Genomic DNA, 19,349 nt, shown 5'->3' with positions numbered 1-19,349 from the left:
AACCTCAGAGTTGCTAACTGAGGCCAAGCCAGAAGGGCATTGAGAACTGCTCTCAATTCCAGAATGTTTATTGGAAGGAGACTCTCCTCTTGAGTCGATGATCCCTGAGCCTTCAGGGAATTCCAGACAGCGCCCCAACCTAGTAGGCTGGCGTCTGTAGTTACAATTGTCCAGTCTGGCCTGCTGAAGGGCATCCCCCTGGACAGATGTGGCCGAGAAAGCCACCATAGGAGAGAATCTCTGGTCTCTTGATCCAGATTCAGCGTAGGGGACAAATCTGAGTAATCCCCATTCCACTGACTTAGCATGCACAATTGCAGCGGTCTGAGGTGCAGGCGTGCAAAAGGAACTATGTCCATTGCCGCTACCATTAAGCCGATTACCTCCATGCATTGAGCCACTGACGGGTGTTGAATGGAATGAAGGACACGGCAAGCATTTAGAAGCTTTGTTAACCTGTCCTCTGTCAGGTAAATTTTCATTTCTACAGAATCTATAAGAGTCCCCAAGAAGGGAACTCTTGTGAGTGGTAAGAGAGAACTCTTCTCCTTGTTCACTTTCCACCCATGCGACCTTAGAAATGCCAGTACTAACTCTGTATGAGACTTGGCAGTTTGAAAACTTGACGCTTGTATCAGAATGTCGTCTAGGTACGGAGCTACCGAAATTCCTTGCGGTCTTAGTACCGCCAGAAGAGAGCCCAGAACCTTTGTAAAGATTCTTGGAGCCGTAGCCAACCTGAAGGGAAGAGCTACAAACTGGTAATGCCTGTCTAGGAAGGCAAACCTTAGAAACCGGTAATGTTCTCTGTGAATCGGTATGTGAAGGTAAGCATCCTTTAAATCCACTGTGGTCATGTACTGACCTCTTTGGATCATGGGTAAGATTGTCCGAATAGTTTCCATCTTGAACGATGGAGCTCTTAGGAATTTGTTTAGGATCTTTAAATCCAATATTGGTCTGAAGGTTCCCTCTTTTTTGGGAACCACAAACAGATTTGAGTAAAACCCTTCTCCGTGTTCCGACCGCGGAACTGGGTGGATCACTCCCATTAGTAAAAGGTCTTGTACACAGCGTAGAAACGCCTCTTTCTTTATCTGGTTTGTTGACAACCTTGAAAGGTGAAATCTCCCTTGTGGAGGAGAAGCTTTGAAGTCCAGAAGATATCCCTGAGATATGATCTCCAACGCCCAGGGATCCTGGACATCTCTTGCCCAAGCCTGGGCGAAGAGAGAGAGTCTGCCCCCCACTAGATCCGTTTCCGGATCGGGGGCCCTCACTTCATGCTGTCTTAGGGGCAGCAGCAGGTTTTCTGGCCTGCTTGCCCTTGTTCCAGGTCTGGTTAGGTTTCCAGCCTTGTCTGTAGCGAGCAACAGCTCCTTCCTGTTTTGGAGCAGAGGAAGTTGATGCTGCTCCTGCCTTGAAGTTACGAAAGGCACGAAAATTAGACTGTTTAGCCCTAGGTTTGGCTCTGTCTTGAGGCAGGGCATGGCCTTTACCTCCCGTAATATCAGCGATAATTTCTTTCAAACCGGGCCCGAATAAAGTCTGCCCCTTGAAAGGTATGTTAAGTAATTTCGATTTAGAAGTTACATCAGCTGACCAGGATTTTAGCCACAGCGCTCTGCGTGCCTGAATGGCGAATCCGGAATTCTTAGCCGTAAGTTTAGTTAAATGTACTACGGCATCAGAAATAAATGAATTAGCTAGCTTAAGGGTTTTAAGCTTGTGTGAAATCTCATCTAATGTTGCTGAGTCAAGGGTCTCTTCCAGAGACTCAAACCAAAATGCTGCCGCAGCCGTGACAGGCACAATGCATGCAAGGGGTTGTAATATAAAACCTTGTTGAACAAACATTTTCTTAAGGTAACCCTCTAACTTTTTATCCATTGGATCTGAAAAGGCACAACTATCCTCCACCGGGATAGTGGTACGCTTAGCTAAAGTAGAAACTGCTTCCTCCACCTTAGGGACCGCTTGCCATAAGTCCCGTGTGGTGGCGTCTATTGGAAACATTTTTCTGAATATAGGAGGGGGTGAGCAAGGCACACCGGGTCTATCCCACTCCTTAGTAACAATTTCAGTAAGTCTCTTAGGTATAGGAAAAACGTCAGTACTCGTCGGTACCGCAAAATATTTATCCAACCTACACATTTTCTCTGGGATTGCAACTGTGTTACAATCATTCAGAGCCGCTAACACCTCCCCTAGTAATACACGGAGGTTTTCCAGCTTAAACTTAAAATTTGAAATGTCTGAATCCAGTTTATTTGGATCAGATCCGTCACCCGCAGAATGAAGCTCTCCGTCCTCATGCTCTGCAAATTGTGACGCAGTATCAGACATGGCCCTAGCATTATCAGTGTTCTCATCCCAGAGTGATCTCTTTTACCCCTAAGTTCTGGCAATTTAGACAAAACTTCAGTCATAACATTAGCCATGTCTTGTAGAGTGATTTGTAATGGCCGCCCTGATGTACTTGGCGTTACAATATCACGCACCTCCTGAGCGGGAGATGCAGGTACTGACACGTGAGGCAAGTTAGTCGGCATAACTTCCCCCTCGTTGTCTGGTGAATGTTGCTTAACATGTACAGATTGACTTTTATTTAAAGTAGCATCAATGCAATTAGTACATAAATTTCTATTGGGCTCCACCTCGGCTTTTGAACATATTGCACAAAGAGATTCCTCTGTGTCAGACATGTTTAAACAAACTAGCAATTAGACTAGCAAGCTTGGAAATACTTTTCAACTAAATTTACAAGCAATATGTAAAACGTTACTGTGCCTTTAAGAAGCACACAAAAACTGTCACCGTTGAATAACAATGAACCGGATTAGTTATAGAAACCAAATTTAGCAAAGGATTGCACTCATTAGCAATGGATGATTAACTCTTAATATCAGAAAAAAACGGATAACAATTGAAAATATAAGCGTTTTTATCACAGTCAAAGCACAGTCTCACAGGTCTGCTGTGAGTGATTACCTCCCTCAAAACTAGTTTTGAAGACCCCTGAGCTCTGTGGAGACGTCCTGGATCATGCAGGGAGAAAAAGGCAGACTGTGACTGAATTTCTGATGCGTAGTAAAAGCGCCAAAATAGGCCCCTCCCACTCACACTACAACAGTGAGGGAAGCTCAGTAAACTGTTTAAATTTAAAACAAACGACAGCCATGTGGAAAATAACGCCCAAAACAATTTTTTACCAAGTACCTCAGATAATTAAACGATTTAACATGCCAGCAAACGTTTAAAATCTAATTTATGAAATGTCATTAAAAGCCTGCTGCTAGTCGCTCACACTGCAAGTTAGGCTAAAAGTTATATGCATACAGTATTTTCCCAGTGAAGTGCCATTCCCCAGAAATACTTAAGTGTAAACATATATACATATCAGCCTGATACCAGTTGCTACTACTGCATTTAAGGCTGTACTTACATTATATCGGTATTAGCAGTATTTTCTCAGTCAATTCCATTCCTTAGAAAATAATATACTGCAACATACCTCTTTGCAGGTGAACCTGCCCGCTGTCCCCTGATCTGAAGTTACCTTACTCCTCAGAATGGCCGAGAACAGCAAATGGATCTTAGTTACGTCCGCTAAGATCATACACAAATACTCAGGTAGATTCTTCTTCAAATTCTGCCTGAGAAGAAAACAACACACTCCGGTGCCGTTTAAAATAACAAACTTTTGATTGAAGATATAAAAAACTAAGTCTAATCACCACAGTCCTCTCACACATCCTATCTATTAGTAGGGTGCAAGAGAATGGCTGGGTGTGACGTAGAGGGGAGGAGCTATATAGCAGCTCTGCTTGGGTGATCCTCTTGCACTTCCTGTTGGGGAGGAGTTAATATCCCATAAGTAATGATGACCCGTGGACTGACTACACTTAACAGGAGAAATAATGGTATCTTTAGAAAGTCCATTTAATGGCGAGGAAAAAAAAGCCAGTATATAATGTGTGGGTATAGTAAATAAGGAAGAGGAAAATTACAGCTAAACACAAACACTGCAGAAATGTAAAAATAGCCCTGGTCCCAAACGGTCAGAAAATTGAAAAGTGTTGTGGTCACTAAGGGGTTAATATCACTATGGCCAGAAATGTCACTTGTGACTGGCACAAGGAAAAGCAAAGGATTAACCTTATCCCCAATTCCCTCATCTTAAATAAAGATTATTTGCCGAAATTTGTCTATGAAATGTTTGCACCAGAACGTCATGGGAGTTAGAATGTAAGAAATCTGCAACATCCTGTCCGTAATTTTAAGAGGGAGGAAAATCTCCTGGGCGATGATAATGCAAATAGATTTCAGTCTACATTAAAGTAGTTGTATCAAAATGTTTCAGTTTACAAGTTTTAAAATGAAGATAGAATTGAGCTTCTTATACGTATCCCATTGAAAATTGCATTGAAACTTGTGATTAAAGGATTAGAAACCCCAAAGCATTTTCTTCTATGAATCAGACATAGCATTTACTTCTATTATCAAATTTGCTTCAATCTCTTGGAATCCTTTGTTGAAAAAGCAGCAATGCACTACTGGGTGCTAGCTGAACACATCTGGTGCGCCAATCACAAGAGGCATATATGTGCTGTCAGCAATCAGCAGCTAGCTCCCACTACTGCATTGCTGCTGCTGAACCTACCTAGGCATGTTTTTCAACAAAGGATACCAAATGACAAAGCAAATTAGGTAACAGATGTAAATTGGAAAGTTGTTTAAAATTGCATGCTCTATCTGAATCATGGAATACAAAATGTTGTGTTTTGTGTCCCTTTAATGCAGAGCTTTCCAAACTTTTCATGTTGGTGACACACTTTTTAGACCTACATCATTTCGCGACACAGTAATTAATCCAGTTGTACTAGCAAAAAGGAGATTAAACTAACTTGTTTTAAGAGATACGGACACATACATAAATTATATAATAATGAAATTTACAAGTAACAGAAGTATGTGCAAGAATTAAAAAAAGTTTAATAACACCAATAGTTACTTACTATTTTAATGTGATGTATGAGGTTGATGGGATGAACACAGTTTTGGAATATTTGGTGGAATATTAGCTAAAGACACTCACATTTCATCATCAAGCATTTTTAAGTTTCCACTTCCTATCCATATATCAAGAGCAGGAGCAGCAATGCACTACTGGGAGCTAGCTGCAAAAAAACCCCCACTGACTTCTGACTTCAGCTCAGCATTTAAGGTGCCGCCCTCTGAGCTCGGTGAGTCCGATTGACTACTGCCCGCGCTGCAAACACACTGCTGTCCCACTCAATGACTATACAATGACTATACAATGACTATACATGCAGTCACGAGCCAATTAAGGAGACTACACATGCAGTCAGGAGCCAATGTGCCGCCAAAGCCGCCAATGGGAATAGTTTCAGTTCCCACTGAGCTGCGCCAATTGGTTAAGATGATCCTTGACCCACAAGGTATCAATCACGTGTCAACCATGTGGTATGCGTAGCAGGCAGGCGGAAAGTCAGAAACCAAAAAAAATAAATTAAAAAAAATTTGTGCTGAAGCAGGGACACACCTACACACTGCTGCCGACACACTAGTGTGTCCCGACACACAGTTTGGAAAGCACTGCTTTAATGGAATAACAGCAGGAAAAACTGTACATAAACACTATTGACAAACTACAAATATTAAAAACTTTTTTGATCCCAAAAATTTTAAAAAAATATTGTTGTTTTTTCTTTCATGTAATTGGCAAGAGTCCATGAGCTAGTGACGAATGGGATAAACAATCCTACCAGGAGGGGCAAAGTTTCCCAAACCTCAAAATGCCTATAAATACACCGCTAAACCACACCCACAATTCAGTTTTATAAACTTTGCCTCCTATGGAGGTGGTGAAGTAAGTTTGTGCTAAGATTTCTACGTTGATATGCGCTTCTCAGCATTTTGAAGCCCGATTCCTCTCAGAATACAGTGAATGTCAGTCAGTGGGTTGTGAAGGTAGTATCTATCACCTATTAAATGCAATGGTTTTCCTCGTGGGAGATCTATTTCATAGGTTCTCTGTTATCGGTCGTACAGATTCATCTCCTACCTCCCTTATTCAGATTGACGATATACTCTCATATTCCATTACCTCTACTGATAACTGTTTCAGTACTGGTTTGGCTATCTGCTATATGTGGATGGGTGTCTTTTGGCAAGTATGTTTTCATTACATAAGGCACTCTCAGCTATGGTTTGGCACTTTATGTATTATTATAAAGTTCTAAATATATGTATTGTACTTATATTTGCCATGAGTCCGGTTTATGTATATTTCCTTTTGCAGACTGTCAGTTTCATATTTGGGAAAAGCATATTAAAGAAAATATTTTTTCTTACCTGGGGTATAGTCTTTTTTTCTATTGACTGTTTTCTCATTAAATTTCGCAAGCAAAATTAGGCTCGCGAGGGCGCAAAATGCCTAAGTTTATTTTCGTCATTCTTGGCACAAGAATTTTTTGGCGCGAAATTACGTCTGATGACGCAAATTCGTCATTTCCGCCGTCTTAGTTGACGCTGAGTTCCTTGCACAAGGTTGCATTGTTAATGACGCGAGTGTGTCATTTCCGGATGTTGTTAGCGCCAAAAAAAATTCAATTACGTTGTGCGTCATACATGGCGCCAAATAATTTCATTATTTAAAACCCCATTCCTATGTGCCTCTTGCCTTTTTCTATGTCAGAGGGCTATGCGGTTTGCATTTTTTTCCATTCCTGAAACTGCCATATAAGGAAATTGATAATTTTGCTTTATATGTTGTTTTTTCTCTTACATTTGCAAGATGTCTCAATCTGATCCTGTCTCAGAAACCACTGTTGGAACCCTGCTGCCTGATAACAGTTCTACCAAAGCTAAGTGCATTTGTTGTAAATTTGTGGAGATTATATCTCCAGCTGAGGTATGTAATCGTTGTCATGATAAGCTTTTACATGCAGAAAATGTGTCCATCAGTAAAAGTACATTGCCTGTTGTTCCTTCAACATCTACTGTACCTGATATACCTGTGAATTTAAAAAGATTTTATTGCTGATGCGATTCAGAAGGCTTTGTCTGCCATCCCGCCTTCTAATAAACGTAAAAGGTCTTTTAAAACTTCTCATAGAGTTGATGAAATTTCAAATGACCGACAACATACTGAATTATCCTCTTCTGACGAGGATCTGATTTAGAAGATCCTTCTTCAGATATCGACACTAACAAATCTACATATTTATTTAAAATGTTGATTACATTGGATATTGAGGAAACTAGTCTTGATATTAAAACTAGTAAGTGTTTAAATTCTGTTTATAAACCTCCTGTGGTTACTCCTGAGGTTTTTCCAGTTCCTGATGCTATTTCTGATATGATTTCTAAGGAATGGAATAGGCCTGGTACTGCTTTTATTCCTGCTTCAAGGTTTCAGAGTATTGTCTCTCAAGGGTACCGAATAGGATTCAGAGTAAGACCTCCTGAGAAGGTTTTTTCTCTCACGCATCTCAGTAAATCCAGTAAAGGCTCAAGCTTTTCTGAAGTGTGTTTCAGACCTGGAGTTTTCAGGGGTAATCATACCAGTTCCGTTTCAGGAACAGGGTCTGGGGTTTTATTCAAATCTATTCATTGTCCCAAAGAAAGAAAATTCTTTCAGGCCAGTTCTGGATCGGAAAATTTTGAATCGTTATGTAAGAGTGCCAACTTTCCAAATGGTTACTATAAGGACTATTCTGCCTTTTGTTCAGCAAGGGCATTATATGTCCACTATAGACTTACAGGATGCTTATTCTCATATTCCGATTCATCCAGATCATTATCAGTTTCAGAGATTCTCTTTTCTAGACAAGCATTACCAATTAATATCCTTAAATCCCAATGTTCAACTCTCTCTGACTTGGTGGTTAGATCACCATCGTATAGTTCAAGGGGTCTCTTGTTCGTCCAACCTGGACTGTGATCACAACAAATGCAAGTCTTTCAGGTTGGGGAGCTGTCTGGGGATCTCTGACAGCACAAGGGGTTTGGAAACCTCAAGAGGCGAGGTTACCAATCAATATTTTAGAACTCTGTGCTATCTTCAGGGCTCTTCAGGTGTGGCCTCTGTTGAAGAGAGAACCGCTCATTTGTTTTCAGACAGACAATATCACAACTGTGGCATATGTCAATCATCAGGGTGGGACTCACAGTCCTCAAGCCATGAAAGTAGTATCTCAGATACTTGCTTGGGCGGAACCCAGCTCCTGTCTAATTTATGCGGTTCATATCCCAGGTATAGACAATTGGGAAGCGGATTATCTCAGCCGTCAGACTTTACATCCGGGGGAGTGGTCGTTCCATCCAGATGTGTTTTCTCAGATTGTTCAGATGTGGGGTCTTCCATAAATAGATCTGATGGCTTCCCATCTAAACAAGAAACTTCCCAGGTACCTGTCCAGGTCCAGGGATCCTCAGGCGGAAGCAGTGGATGCGTTAGCAGTTCCTTGGTGTTACCAACCTGCTTATATCTTCCGCCTCTAGTTCTTCTTCCAAAAGTGATTTCCAAAATCATCATGGAACAATTGTTTGTGTTGCTGGTAGCTCCAGCATGGCCTCACAGGTTTTGGTATGCAGATCTTGTTCAGATGTCAAGCTGCCATCCTTGGCCACTTCCATTAAGGCTAGACCTTCTGTTTCAAGGTCCGTTTTTCCATCAGGATCTCAAATCATTAAATTTGAAGGTATGGAAATTGAACGCCTAGTGCTTAGTCATAGAGGTTTATACTATGTTACAGGCTCGTAAATCTGTTTCTAGGAGAATTTATTATCGAGTTTGGAAGACTTATATTTCATGGTGTTCTTCTCATAAATTCTCCTGGCATTCTTTTAGAATTCCTAGAATTTTACAGTTTCTTCAGGATGGTTTGGATAAAGGTATGTCTGCAAGTTCCTTAAAAGGGACAAATCTCTGCTCTTTCTGTTTTATTTCACAGAAAGATTGCTAAACTTCCTGATATTCACTGTTTTGTACAGACTTTGGTCCATATCAAGCCTGTCATTAAATCAATCTCTCCTCCTTGGAGTCTTAATTTGGTTTTGAAGGCTTTACAGCCTCCTCCTTTTCATCCTATGCATTCTTTGGACGTTAAACTACTTTCTTGGAAAGTGCTGTTCCTTTTGGCTATCTCTTCTGCTAGAAGAGTTTCTGAATAATCTGCTCTTTCTTGTAAATCTCCATTTCTGATTTTCCATCAGGATAAGGCAGTTTTGCGGACTTCATTTCAATTCTTACCTAAGGTTGTGAATTCTAACAACATTAATAGAGAAATTGTTGTCCCTTCTTTGTGTCCTAATCCTAAGAATTCTTTGGAGAAATCCTTGCATATTTTGGATGTGGTAAGAGCTTTGAAATATTATGTTGAAAGATTTCAGGAAGACTTCTAGTCTATTTGTTATCTTTTCTGGTTCTAGGAAAGGTCAGAAGGCTTCTGCCATTTCCTTGGCATCTTGGTTAAAGCTTTTGATTCATCAGGCTTATTTTGGAGCCGGATCAGGTCCCGCCTCAGAGAATTACAGCTCATTCTACTAGATCAGTCTCCACTTTGTGGGCTTTTAAGAATGAAGCTTCAGTTTATCAGATTTGCAAAGCAGCAACTTGGTCTTCTTTGCATACATTTACTAAATTCTACCGTTTTGATGTATTTGCTTCTTCGGAAGCAGTTTTTGGTAGAAAAGTTCTTCAGGCCGCTGTTTCAGTTTGATTCATCTGCTTATGTTTTAAGTTTTTTTTCTTTCATTTATGAGAAAAACATTTTTTTTTGGTTGTGGATTTAATTTTCTCAGCGGAAAATGGCTGTTTTTATTTTATCCCTCCCTCTCTAGTGACTCTTGTGTGGAGTTCCACATTGGGTATTTCTATCCCTTACGTCACTAGCTCATGGACTCTTGCCAATTACATGAAAGAAAACATAATTTATGTAAGAACTTACCTGATAAATTAATTTCTTTCATATTGGCAAGAGTCCATGAGACCCACCCTTTTTATGGTGGTTATGATTTTTTGTATAAAGCACAATTAATTCCAAATTCCTTTGTTAATGCTTTTAACTCCTTTCTTTTTCACCCCACTACTTGGCTATTCGTTAAACTGAATTGTGGGTGTGGTGAGGGGTTTATTTATCGGCATTTTGATGTTTGGGAAACTTTGCCCCTCCTGGTAGGATTGTATATCCCATATGTCACTAGCTCATGGACTCTTGCCAATATGAAAGAAATGAATTTATCAAGTAAGTTCTTACATAAATTATGTTTTTTTTTTAAGTAATTCACCTATTTACTTTTTCTAAATGCCAACATTTTTATTTATGGCTTGAACATCTTTTGAGTTTTCAAGCACATCTACTTTTCTTGCTAACAACAATGATATAGCTGGCAATGAAATTTTCTGGGCAACTACCAAATATAAACTCTGTTGCAAAGTGTTGTCATTGACTTGATCTATTTTAGAGAGAAAAAATAAATAAAAAATAATGACCTGTTTCTGCGAGCGTTGACATCATCTTCTCTGATGAAAAAATTTGTTCCAAGATCCCAAGTTTCACACGGCCGGGTGTCATGAATGGTCAAAGCCTGTAAGGAAATACAAATAATTAATATCTGTGTAATGGTAGTCAGATGTTTTAAAATAATATCAGAGAATAGCTCCAAACCTCAAGGAATTAAAATAAACATAGCAAAACAAGTCTTTATTTAGATGCAAGCATATTTCCTTAAAGGGATATGAAACCCAATTTTTTTCTTTTGTGATTTAGATAGAGAATGCAATTTTAAGCAACTTTCTAATTTACTCCTATTATCAATAGTCACCAATAAGCAAGCGTTACCCAGGGTGCTGGGGGAAAAAAATGGGCAGGCTCCTAAGCTTACATTCCTCCTTTTTCAAATAAAGATACAAAAAGAATGAAGAAAAAAATGATAATAGGAGTAAATTAGAAAGTTGCTTAAAATTGTATGCTCTACTGCGTGGAGCAAGATTTGCAACCTGGATTTACTGTACCCTCTGCTGGCCATAAATAAAATATTTAAAATAAAAAAAAAATTGTATGCTCTATCCGAATCATGAAAGAAAGAAAAAAATGGGTTTCATATCCCTTTAAAAAGTATTCTACTGAATCACATAAAATTGAACAATTAAGGAAATCCAAAGACTTACCTTTATTCCAGCCAGAACAAGGTTCTTTGCTTAAAAAAACAAACAAAAAAAACAGCTGTTAAATTAATTCTATCTAGAGAAAAAACAGAGCAATATAATACATAACATACTTTTTTTTTTAGTGTACAAAACGTATGAAAACTGCATTTTAGCATTAACTATTTTCAACATTATTCTAAATTTTACTTAGTTTTTATAATTCTATAAACCAACTGTCACAAAAATTACTTAAAGGGATAGAACAGTCAAATTGTAATGTGAGTGGCTTCAATTCAATTTAAAATACAGGCATTTTTACAATATACTTCAATTAGCAAAAATACTTCTACTAAGAAAGTATGACTGTCTTTTAGCAGCATACACACATATGCTGTGCAGTGTTTTCTCCAGGACCTTTTTTTAGAGGCTGCACCAACCGGCTGATTTTACTGACCACCCAGCTAAAATTTAAGCCAACATTAAAATAAAATAAATTAATATCATGTATTAACATTTTCAAAGTTTATTGCACAAACTTTCAGTAAATACATTTATGTTATAATTATTCAAATTACTGGTGCTTAGCAGAGAATGTTGTAATATTAAGAAGAAGTAATATACAGCACCCACCAGGGCTAATCTATTGGAAATCACTCCTTTATGTATATTGTTGTATATGAAATAGCTGTTCCTGTTACTTAAAACCACAACCCAATGAAATGGGCTGAGCTTGAAGGGAGAGCAAACTTCATTAGCTTATCTCTATATATTTAAACAAAATACTCCCCTTCTTATCTCAATATACACAGTGAGACTAATAATTAGGGCCGGATATTTAAAATCTTGTCTCTCAGGTGAGATATTCTAAGTAGTCTCGTCATTTCAGCAAAGGCCCTTAAAAAAAACATTAGAAACACAAATTGTATCTTGAGAAATGTTTATGTAGTGTTCTTTATGTGAAACAGACATTCCTACATTACAATACAAGGTAAAAAAAAATCCCAAAGATTTTGTGCGATTTCTCTCCATACCGGAAAGGTTTTGAATATCAGGCCCATAAAAAGAACAACAGAAAATTAACATTATAGTACATCTTGCGTGTTTTTTCTAAACCTTCCAATTTACATTGCCTTTCTATAACCAGAACTTAATTATGTAAATACTCAGTATAGGTTGGAATACAACAAAAAGCAGCATTTTCAAATGACAACATCAAGGTAAAAGAGCTACAGTATATGTAAACAATTTAATACACTCCAGCAGGAAAAATGTTTTATTAGAAACAAATTAACCCCTTTGTGCAGGCATCAAGTGTTTACCATCAGTAAAACTTGCTGGTAAAATTAAATCAGTGATTATCGATGTGATCATGCAATTTGAATGCCGGGTTTGGATAATGGGGGACTGCCTACGCTGCGAGGTATGCGCCCCCCCAAGTTCGATTCTTGACTGTGCAAAAAGGGGAGGCTGCAGTATGCCATATAAAGGAAGTACGTTCCATGCTGTCCTTCGCCATTAAAGCTCAGCGTTGTTAGGACGGCATGGAGCATCCTCATGGCTTTTAAGGGTTAAAGATTTTTTTTATTTTTTTTTTAAATCACAGTACACTTTATTTTTAATTGAAAACAAAAAAAAGTGAACTGAATGTTTCTAAGTCTGTCTTATTTCTTGTTATATGTATACAGATATCTCTTGGAAACATAACTAGTATTCATGCATTTCAATTGCAGGCACAATTGTAAAATAGCGGCAAATTAATAAATTAATAAAATTCTTTTCAAATTGTATATAATAATTCCTATTGTGAAACCCAAAATGTATATAACACTGTAAAGCTGATGATGTACAGTGATATATACAACAGTCTGCTGTTTCCTTATATATATATATATATATATATATATATATATATATATATATATATATATATATATATATACACAGGGAGTGCAGAATTATTAGGCAAATGAGTATTTTGACCACATCATCCTCTTTATGCATGTTGTCTTACTCCAAGCTGTATAGGCTCGAAAGCCTACTACCAATTAAGCATATTAGGTGATGTGCATCTCTGTAATGAGAAGGGGTGTGGTCTAATGACATCAACACCCTATATCAGGTGTGCATAATTATTAGGCAACTTCCTTTTCTTTGGCAAAATGGGTCAAAAGAAGGACTTGACAGGCTCAGAAAAGTCAAAAATAGTGAGATATCTTGCAGAGGGATGCAGCACTCTTAAAATTGCAAAGCTTCTGAAGCGTGATCATTGAACAATTAAGCGTTTCATTCAAAATAGTCAACAGGGTCGCAAGAAGCGTGTGGAAAAACCAAGGCGCAAAATAACTGCCCATGAACTGAGAAAAGTCAAGCGTGCAGCTGCCAAGATGCCACTTGCCACCAGTTTGGCCATATTTCAGAGCTGCAACATCACTGGAGTGCCCAAAAGCACAAGGTGTGCAATACTCAGAGACATGGCCAAGGTAAGAAAGGCTGAAAGACGACCACCACTGAACAAGACACACAAGCTGAAACGTCAAGACTGGGCCAAGAAATATCTCAAGACTGATTTTTCTAAGGTTTTATGGACTGATGAAATGAGAGTGAGTCTTGATGGGCCAGATGGATGGGTCCGTGGCTGGATTGGTAAAGGGCAGAGAGCTCCAGTCCGACTCAGACGCCAGCAAGGTGGAGGTGGAGTACTGGTTTGGGCTGGTATCATCAAAGATGAGCTTGTGGGGCCTTTTCGGGTTGAGGATGGAGTCAAGCTCAACTCCCAGTCCTACTGCCAGTTTCTGGAAGACACCTTCTTCAAGCAGTGGTACAGGAAGAAGTCTGCATCCTTCAAGAAAAACATGATTTTCATGCAGGACAATGCTCCATCACACGCGTCCAAGTACTCCACAGCGTGGCTGGCAAGAAAGGGTATAAAAGAAGAAAATCTAATGACATGGCCTCCTTGTTCACCTGATCTGAACCCCATTGAGAACCTGTGGTCCATCATCAAATGTGAGATTTACAAGGAGGGAAAACAGTACACCTCTCTGAACAGTGTCTGGGAGGCTGTGGTTGCTGCTGCACGCAATGTTGATGGTGAACAGATCAAAACACTGACAGAATCCATGGATGGCAGGCTTTTGAGTGTCCTTGCAAAGAGAGGTGGCTATATTGGTCACTGATTTGTTTTTGTTTTGTTTTTGAATGTCAGAAATGTATATTTGTGAATGTTGAGATGTTATATTGGTTTCACTGGTAAAAATAAATCATTGAAATGGGTATATATTTTTGGTTTTTGTTAAGTTGCCTAATAATTATGCACAGTAATAGTCACCTGCACACACAGATATCCCCCTAAAATAGCTAAAACTAAAAACTACTTCCAAAAATATTCAGCTTTGATATTAATGAGTTTTTTGGGTTCATTGAGAACATGGTTGTTGTTCAATAATAAAATTAATCCTCAAAAATACAACTTGCCTAATAATTCTGCACTATATATATATATAATTATATATATATATATATATATATATATATATATATATATATATATATATATATATATATATATATATATACACACACACACAGTTCCAGAATAGTCACTGTTAGTTGCGCTCCTCCTGAGCGTGAATGGACGACCCGGCACACAGGAGAGTGGGCGGGGGGGACACCCCCTAAATGAGTCCAAGCGATAGGCTGCAAACTTCAGGCGTGTCTGCCACACACGCCACAGGCAAAGCCGAGTACACTGATCCAAGATGAGAAGTTGCGCTCAAGCTTGTAAGATTCTTGAAGAAAGAAAGGAAGGCACTCCAGGCAAGATATAAAATGTAAAAACAGCTTTTTAATTCCAAAACGATTAAAAGAAGGACAAAATAGTGGTGTCCAGCAAAGAGCCAGCAGTGACTCCAACAATCAGGTTGATGAGCTGATCCTCACGCAGACATGTTTCGTGCGTTTGCGCACTTGATCACTGCAGTATACATACATATATACAGGAAGCCCTCAGTTTAGTTTTATGGGAAGTGAATGAGTCAGGTTCCAAGCCCCTCTCAAAATTGACATTAGTAATGTATTATATTATATCCTAATATTACATGTGTTATTACATAATATATTATATTTAAAACAAAGAAATGAATGCTGTAAATATAAAAACGGCAATATAAGATTTGTTTTTATGCTTGAGGCATGTGGCTTTCCATCAATAATGCCGTAGTTCTGTTCATCAGCCAGTGGGCAGTCATTTTTTTTTCTTGCTACATATAAAAATGACATTTTTTAACATGCACACAGACCTTCCTGTTAGATTCAATATCATAAAGGCCAGCATTAAAAAAACATAATTTATGCTTACCTGATAAATTTATTTCTCTTGTGGTGTATCCAGTCCATGGATCATCCATTACTTGTGGGATATTCTCATTCCCAACAGGAAGTTGCAAGAGGACACCCACAGCAGAGCTGTCTATATAGCTCCCCCCCTAACTGCCATATCCAGTCATTCGACCAAAAACAAACAGAGAAAGGAGAAACCATAGGGTGCAGTGGTGACTGTAGTTTAAAATTAAAAAAATACCTGCCTTAAAATGACAGGGCGGGCCGTGGACTGGATACACCACAAGAGAAATAAATTTATCAGGTAAGCATAAATTATGTTTTCTCTTCTAAGGTGTATCCAGTCCACTGATCATCCATTACTTGTGGGATACCAATACCAAAGCTAAAGTACACGGATGAAGGGAGGGACAAGGCAGGTACCACTGCCTGTAAAACCTTTCTCCCAAAAATAGCCTCCAAAGAAGCAAAAGTATCAAATTTGTAGAATTTTGAAAAAGTATGAAGCGAAGACCAAGTCGCCGCCTTGCAAATCTGTTCAACAGAAGCCTCATTTTTAAAGGCCCATGTGGAAGCCACAGCTCTAGTAGAATGAGCTGTAATCCTTTCTGGAGGCTGCTGGCCAGCAGTCTCATAGGCTAAGTGGATTATGCTTCTTAGCAAAAAAGAAAGAGGTTGCCGAAGCCTTTTGACCTCTCCTCTGTCCAGAGTAGACAACAAACAAAGCAGATGTTTGACGAAAATCTTTAGTAGCTTGTAAGTAAAACTTTGAAGCACGAACCACGTCAAGATTGTGTAATAGACGTTCCTTCTTTAAAGAAGGATTAGGACACAAAGACGGAACAACAATCTCTTGATTGATATTCTTATTAGATACCACCTTAGGTAAAAACCCAGGTTTGGTACGCAGAACTACCTTATCTGTATGGAAGATCAGATAAGGAGAATCACATTGTAAGGCAGATAACTCGGAATCTCTACGAGCCGAGGAAATAGCTACCAAAAAAGAACTTTCCAAGATAAAAGTTTGATATCTATGGAATGAAGAGGTTCAAACGGAACCCCCTGAAGAACTTTAAGAACCAAATTTAAGCTCCAAGGTGGAGCAACAGGTTTAAACACAGGCTTGATTCTAACTAAAGCCTGACAAAATGCCTGAACGTCTGGGACATCCACCAGACGCTTGTGCAAAAGAATAGATAGCGCAGAAATCTGTCCCTTTAAGGAACTAGCTGACAATCCTTTCTCCAATCCCTCTTGGAGAAAAGATAATATCCTGGGAATCCTGACCTTACTCCATGAGTAAGAGAATTGGATTCACACCAATAAAGATATTTACACCATATCTTATGATAGATTTTCCTGGTGACAGGCTTTCGTGCCTGAATTAAGGTATCAATGACTGACTCGGAGAAACCACACTTTAATAAAATCAAGCGTTCAATCTCCAGGCAGTCAGCCTCAGAGAAATTAGATTTGGATGGTTGAAAGGACCTTGAAGTAGAAGGTCCTGTCTCAGCGGCAGAGTCCATGGTGGAAAAGATGACATGTCCACTAGATCTGCATACCAAGTCCTGCGTGGCCACGCAGGCGCTATCAAGATCACTGATGCTCTCTCCTGCTTGATCTTGGCAATCAGACGAGGGAGCAGAGGAAACGGTGGAAACACATAAGCCAGGTTGAAGGACCAAGGCGCTGCTAGAGCATCTATCAGCGTTGCCTTGGGGTCCCTGGACCTGGATCCGTAACAAGGAAGTTTGGCGTTCTGGCGAGACGCCATGAGATCCAGTTCTGGTTTGCCCCAACGATGAACCAATTGTGCAAACACCTCCGGATTGAGTTCCCACTCCCCCGGATGAAAAGTCTGTCGACTTAGAAAATCAGCCTCCCAGTTCTCTACACCTGGGATATGGATAGCTGATAGGTGGCAAGAGTGAATCTCTGCCCAGCGAATTATCTTTGAGACTTCTAACATCGCTAGGGAACTCCTTGTTCCCCCTTGATGGTTGATGTAAGCCACAGTCGTGATGTTGTCCGACTGAAATCTGATGAACCTCATTGTCGCTAGCTGAGGCCAAGCCTGAAGAGCATTGAATATCGCTCTTAGTTCCAGAATATTTATTGGAAGAAGTGACTCCTCCTGAGTCCACGATCCCTGAGCCTTCAGGGAGTTCCAGACTGCACCCAAACTTAGAAGGCTGGTATCTGTCGTTACAATTGTCCAATCTGGCCTGCGAAAGGTCATACCTTTGGACAAATGGACCCGAGATAGCCACCAGAGAAGAGAATCCCTGGTCTCTTGATCCAGATTTAGTAGAGGGGACAAATCTGTGTAATCCCCATTCCATTGACTGAGCATGCAGAGTTGCAGCGGTCTGAGATGTAGGCGTGCAAACGGCACTATGTCCATTGCCAATCATTAAGCCGATTACTTCCATGCACTGAGCCACCGAAGGGCGAGGAATGGAATAAAGAACACGGCAGGAATTTAGAAGTTTTGATAACCTGGACTCCGTCAGGTAAATTTTCATTTCTACAGAATCTATCAGAGTCCCTAGGAAGGAAACTCTTGTGAGGGGGAATAGAGAACTCTTTTCCTCGTTCACCTTCCACCCAAGCGACCTCAGAAATGCCAACACTATGTCCGTATGAGACTTGGCAATTTGGAAGTTTGACGCCTGAATCAGGATGTCGTCTAAATAAGGGGCCACTGCTATGCCCCGAAGGGAATAAGGGGCCACTGCTAACCCAAAGGGAAGAGCTACAAACTGGTAATGCCTGTCTAGGAAGGCAAACCTGAGAAACCGATGATGATCTTTGTTATCGGAATGTGAAGATAAGCATCCTTTAAATCCACTGTAGTCATGTATTGACCCTCCTGGATCATAGGTAGGATGGTACGAATAGTCTCCATCTTGAATGATGGAACTCTGAGGAATTTGTTTAAGATCTTTAGATCCAAAATTTGTCTGAAGGTTCCCTCTTTTTTGGGAACTACAAACAGATTTGAGTAAAATCCCTGTCCCTGTTCCTCCTTTGGAACTGGATGGATCACTCCCATAACTAGGAGGTCTTGTACACAGTGTAAGAATGCCTCTCTCTTTATCTGGTTTGCAGATAATTGTGAAAGGTGAAATCTCCCTTTTGGGGGGGAAGCCTTGAAGTCCAGAAAATATCCCTGGGATATAATTTCCAACGCCCAGGGATCCTGGACATCTCTTGCCCACGCCTGGGCGAAGAGTGAAAGTCTGCCCCCTACTAGATCCGTTACCGGATAGGGGGCCGTTCCTTCATGCTGTCTTAGAGGCAGCAGCGGGCTTTTTGGCCTGCTTACCCTTGTTCCAGGTCTGGTTAGGTCTCCAGACCGTCTTGGACTGAGCAAAAGTTCCCTCTTGTTTTGCATTAGAGGAAGTTGATGCCGCACTTGCCTTGAAGTTTCGAAAGGCACGAAAATTAGACTGTTTGGCCCTTGATTTGGACCTATCCTGAGGAAGGGCATGACCTTTTCCTCCAGTGATATCAGCAAAAATCTCCTTCAAACCAGGCCCGAATAGGGTCTGCCCCTTGAAGGGAATGTTAAGCAGCTTAGACTTTGAAGTAACGTCAGCTGACCATGATTTAAGCCATAGCGCTCTGCGCGCCTGGATAGCAAAACCAGAATTCTTAGCCGTTAGTTTAGTCAAATGAACAATGGCATCAGAAACAAAAGAATTGGCTAGCTTAAGTGCTCTAAGCTTGTCAAGTAAGTCATCCAATGGAGTCGCTACCTGTAAAGCCTCTTCCAGACTCAAACCAGAACGCTGCAGCAGCAGTGACAGGTGCAATGCATGCA

At 39.9% G+C, this 19,349-nt stretch overlaps 1 protein-coding gene across 1 annotated transcript in view; it reads right to left on the bottom strand.

Annotated features, from left to right (window-relative positions):
• The window catches only part of UBA6 (ubiquitin like modifier activating enzyme 6), a 250,035-nt gene that overhangs the window by 211,646 nt on the left and 19,040 nt on the right, over positions 1-19,349 (bottom strand). The window contains exons 4-5 of the mRNA XM_053703266.1: positions 11,201-11,229; positions 10,523-10,617 (exon numbers count right to left, since the gene is read on the bottom strand). Coding sequence (XP_053559241.1) covers positions 10,523-10,617; positions 11,201-11,229 — 124 coding nt within the window. The remainder of the gene's footprint in view (positions 1-10,522; positions 10,618-11,200; positions 11,230-19,349) is intronic.

The sequence above is a fragment of the Bombina bombina genome, chromosome 2, assembly GCF_027579735.1.
Source record: "Bombina bombina isolate aBomBom1 chromosome 2, aBomBom1.pri, whole genome shotgun sequence".
Classification (NCBI taxonomy): domain Eukaryota; kingdom Metazoa; phylum Chordata; class Amphibia; order Anura; family Bombinatoridae; genus Bombina; species Bombina bombina.
The sequence above is the reverse complement of the archived record's forward strand: the minus strand, read 5'-3'. Positions and strand labels throughout refer to the sequence as shown.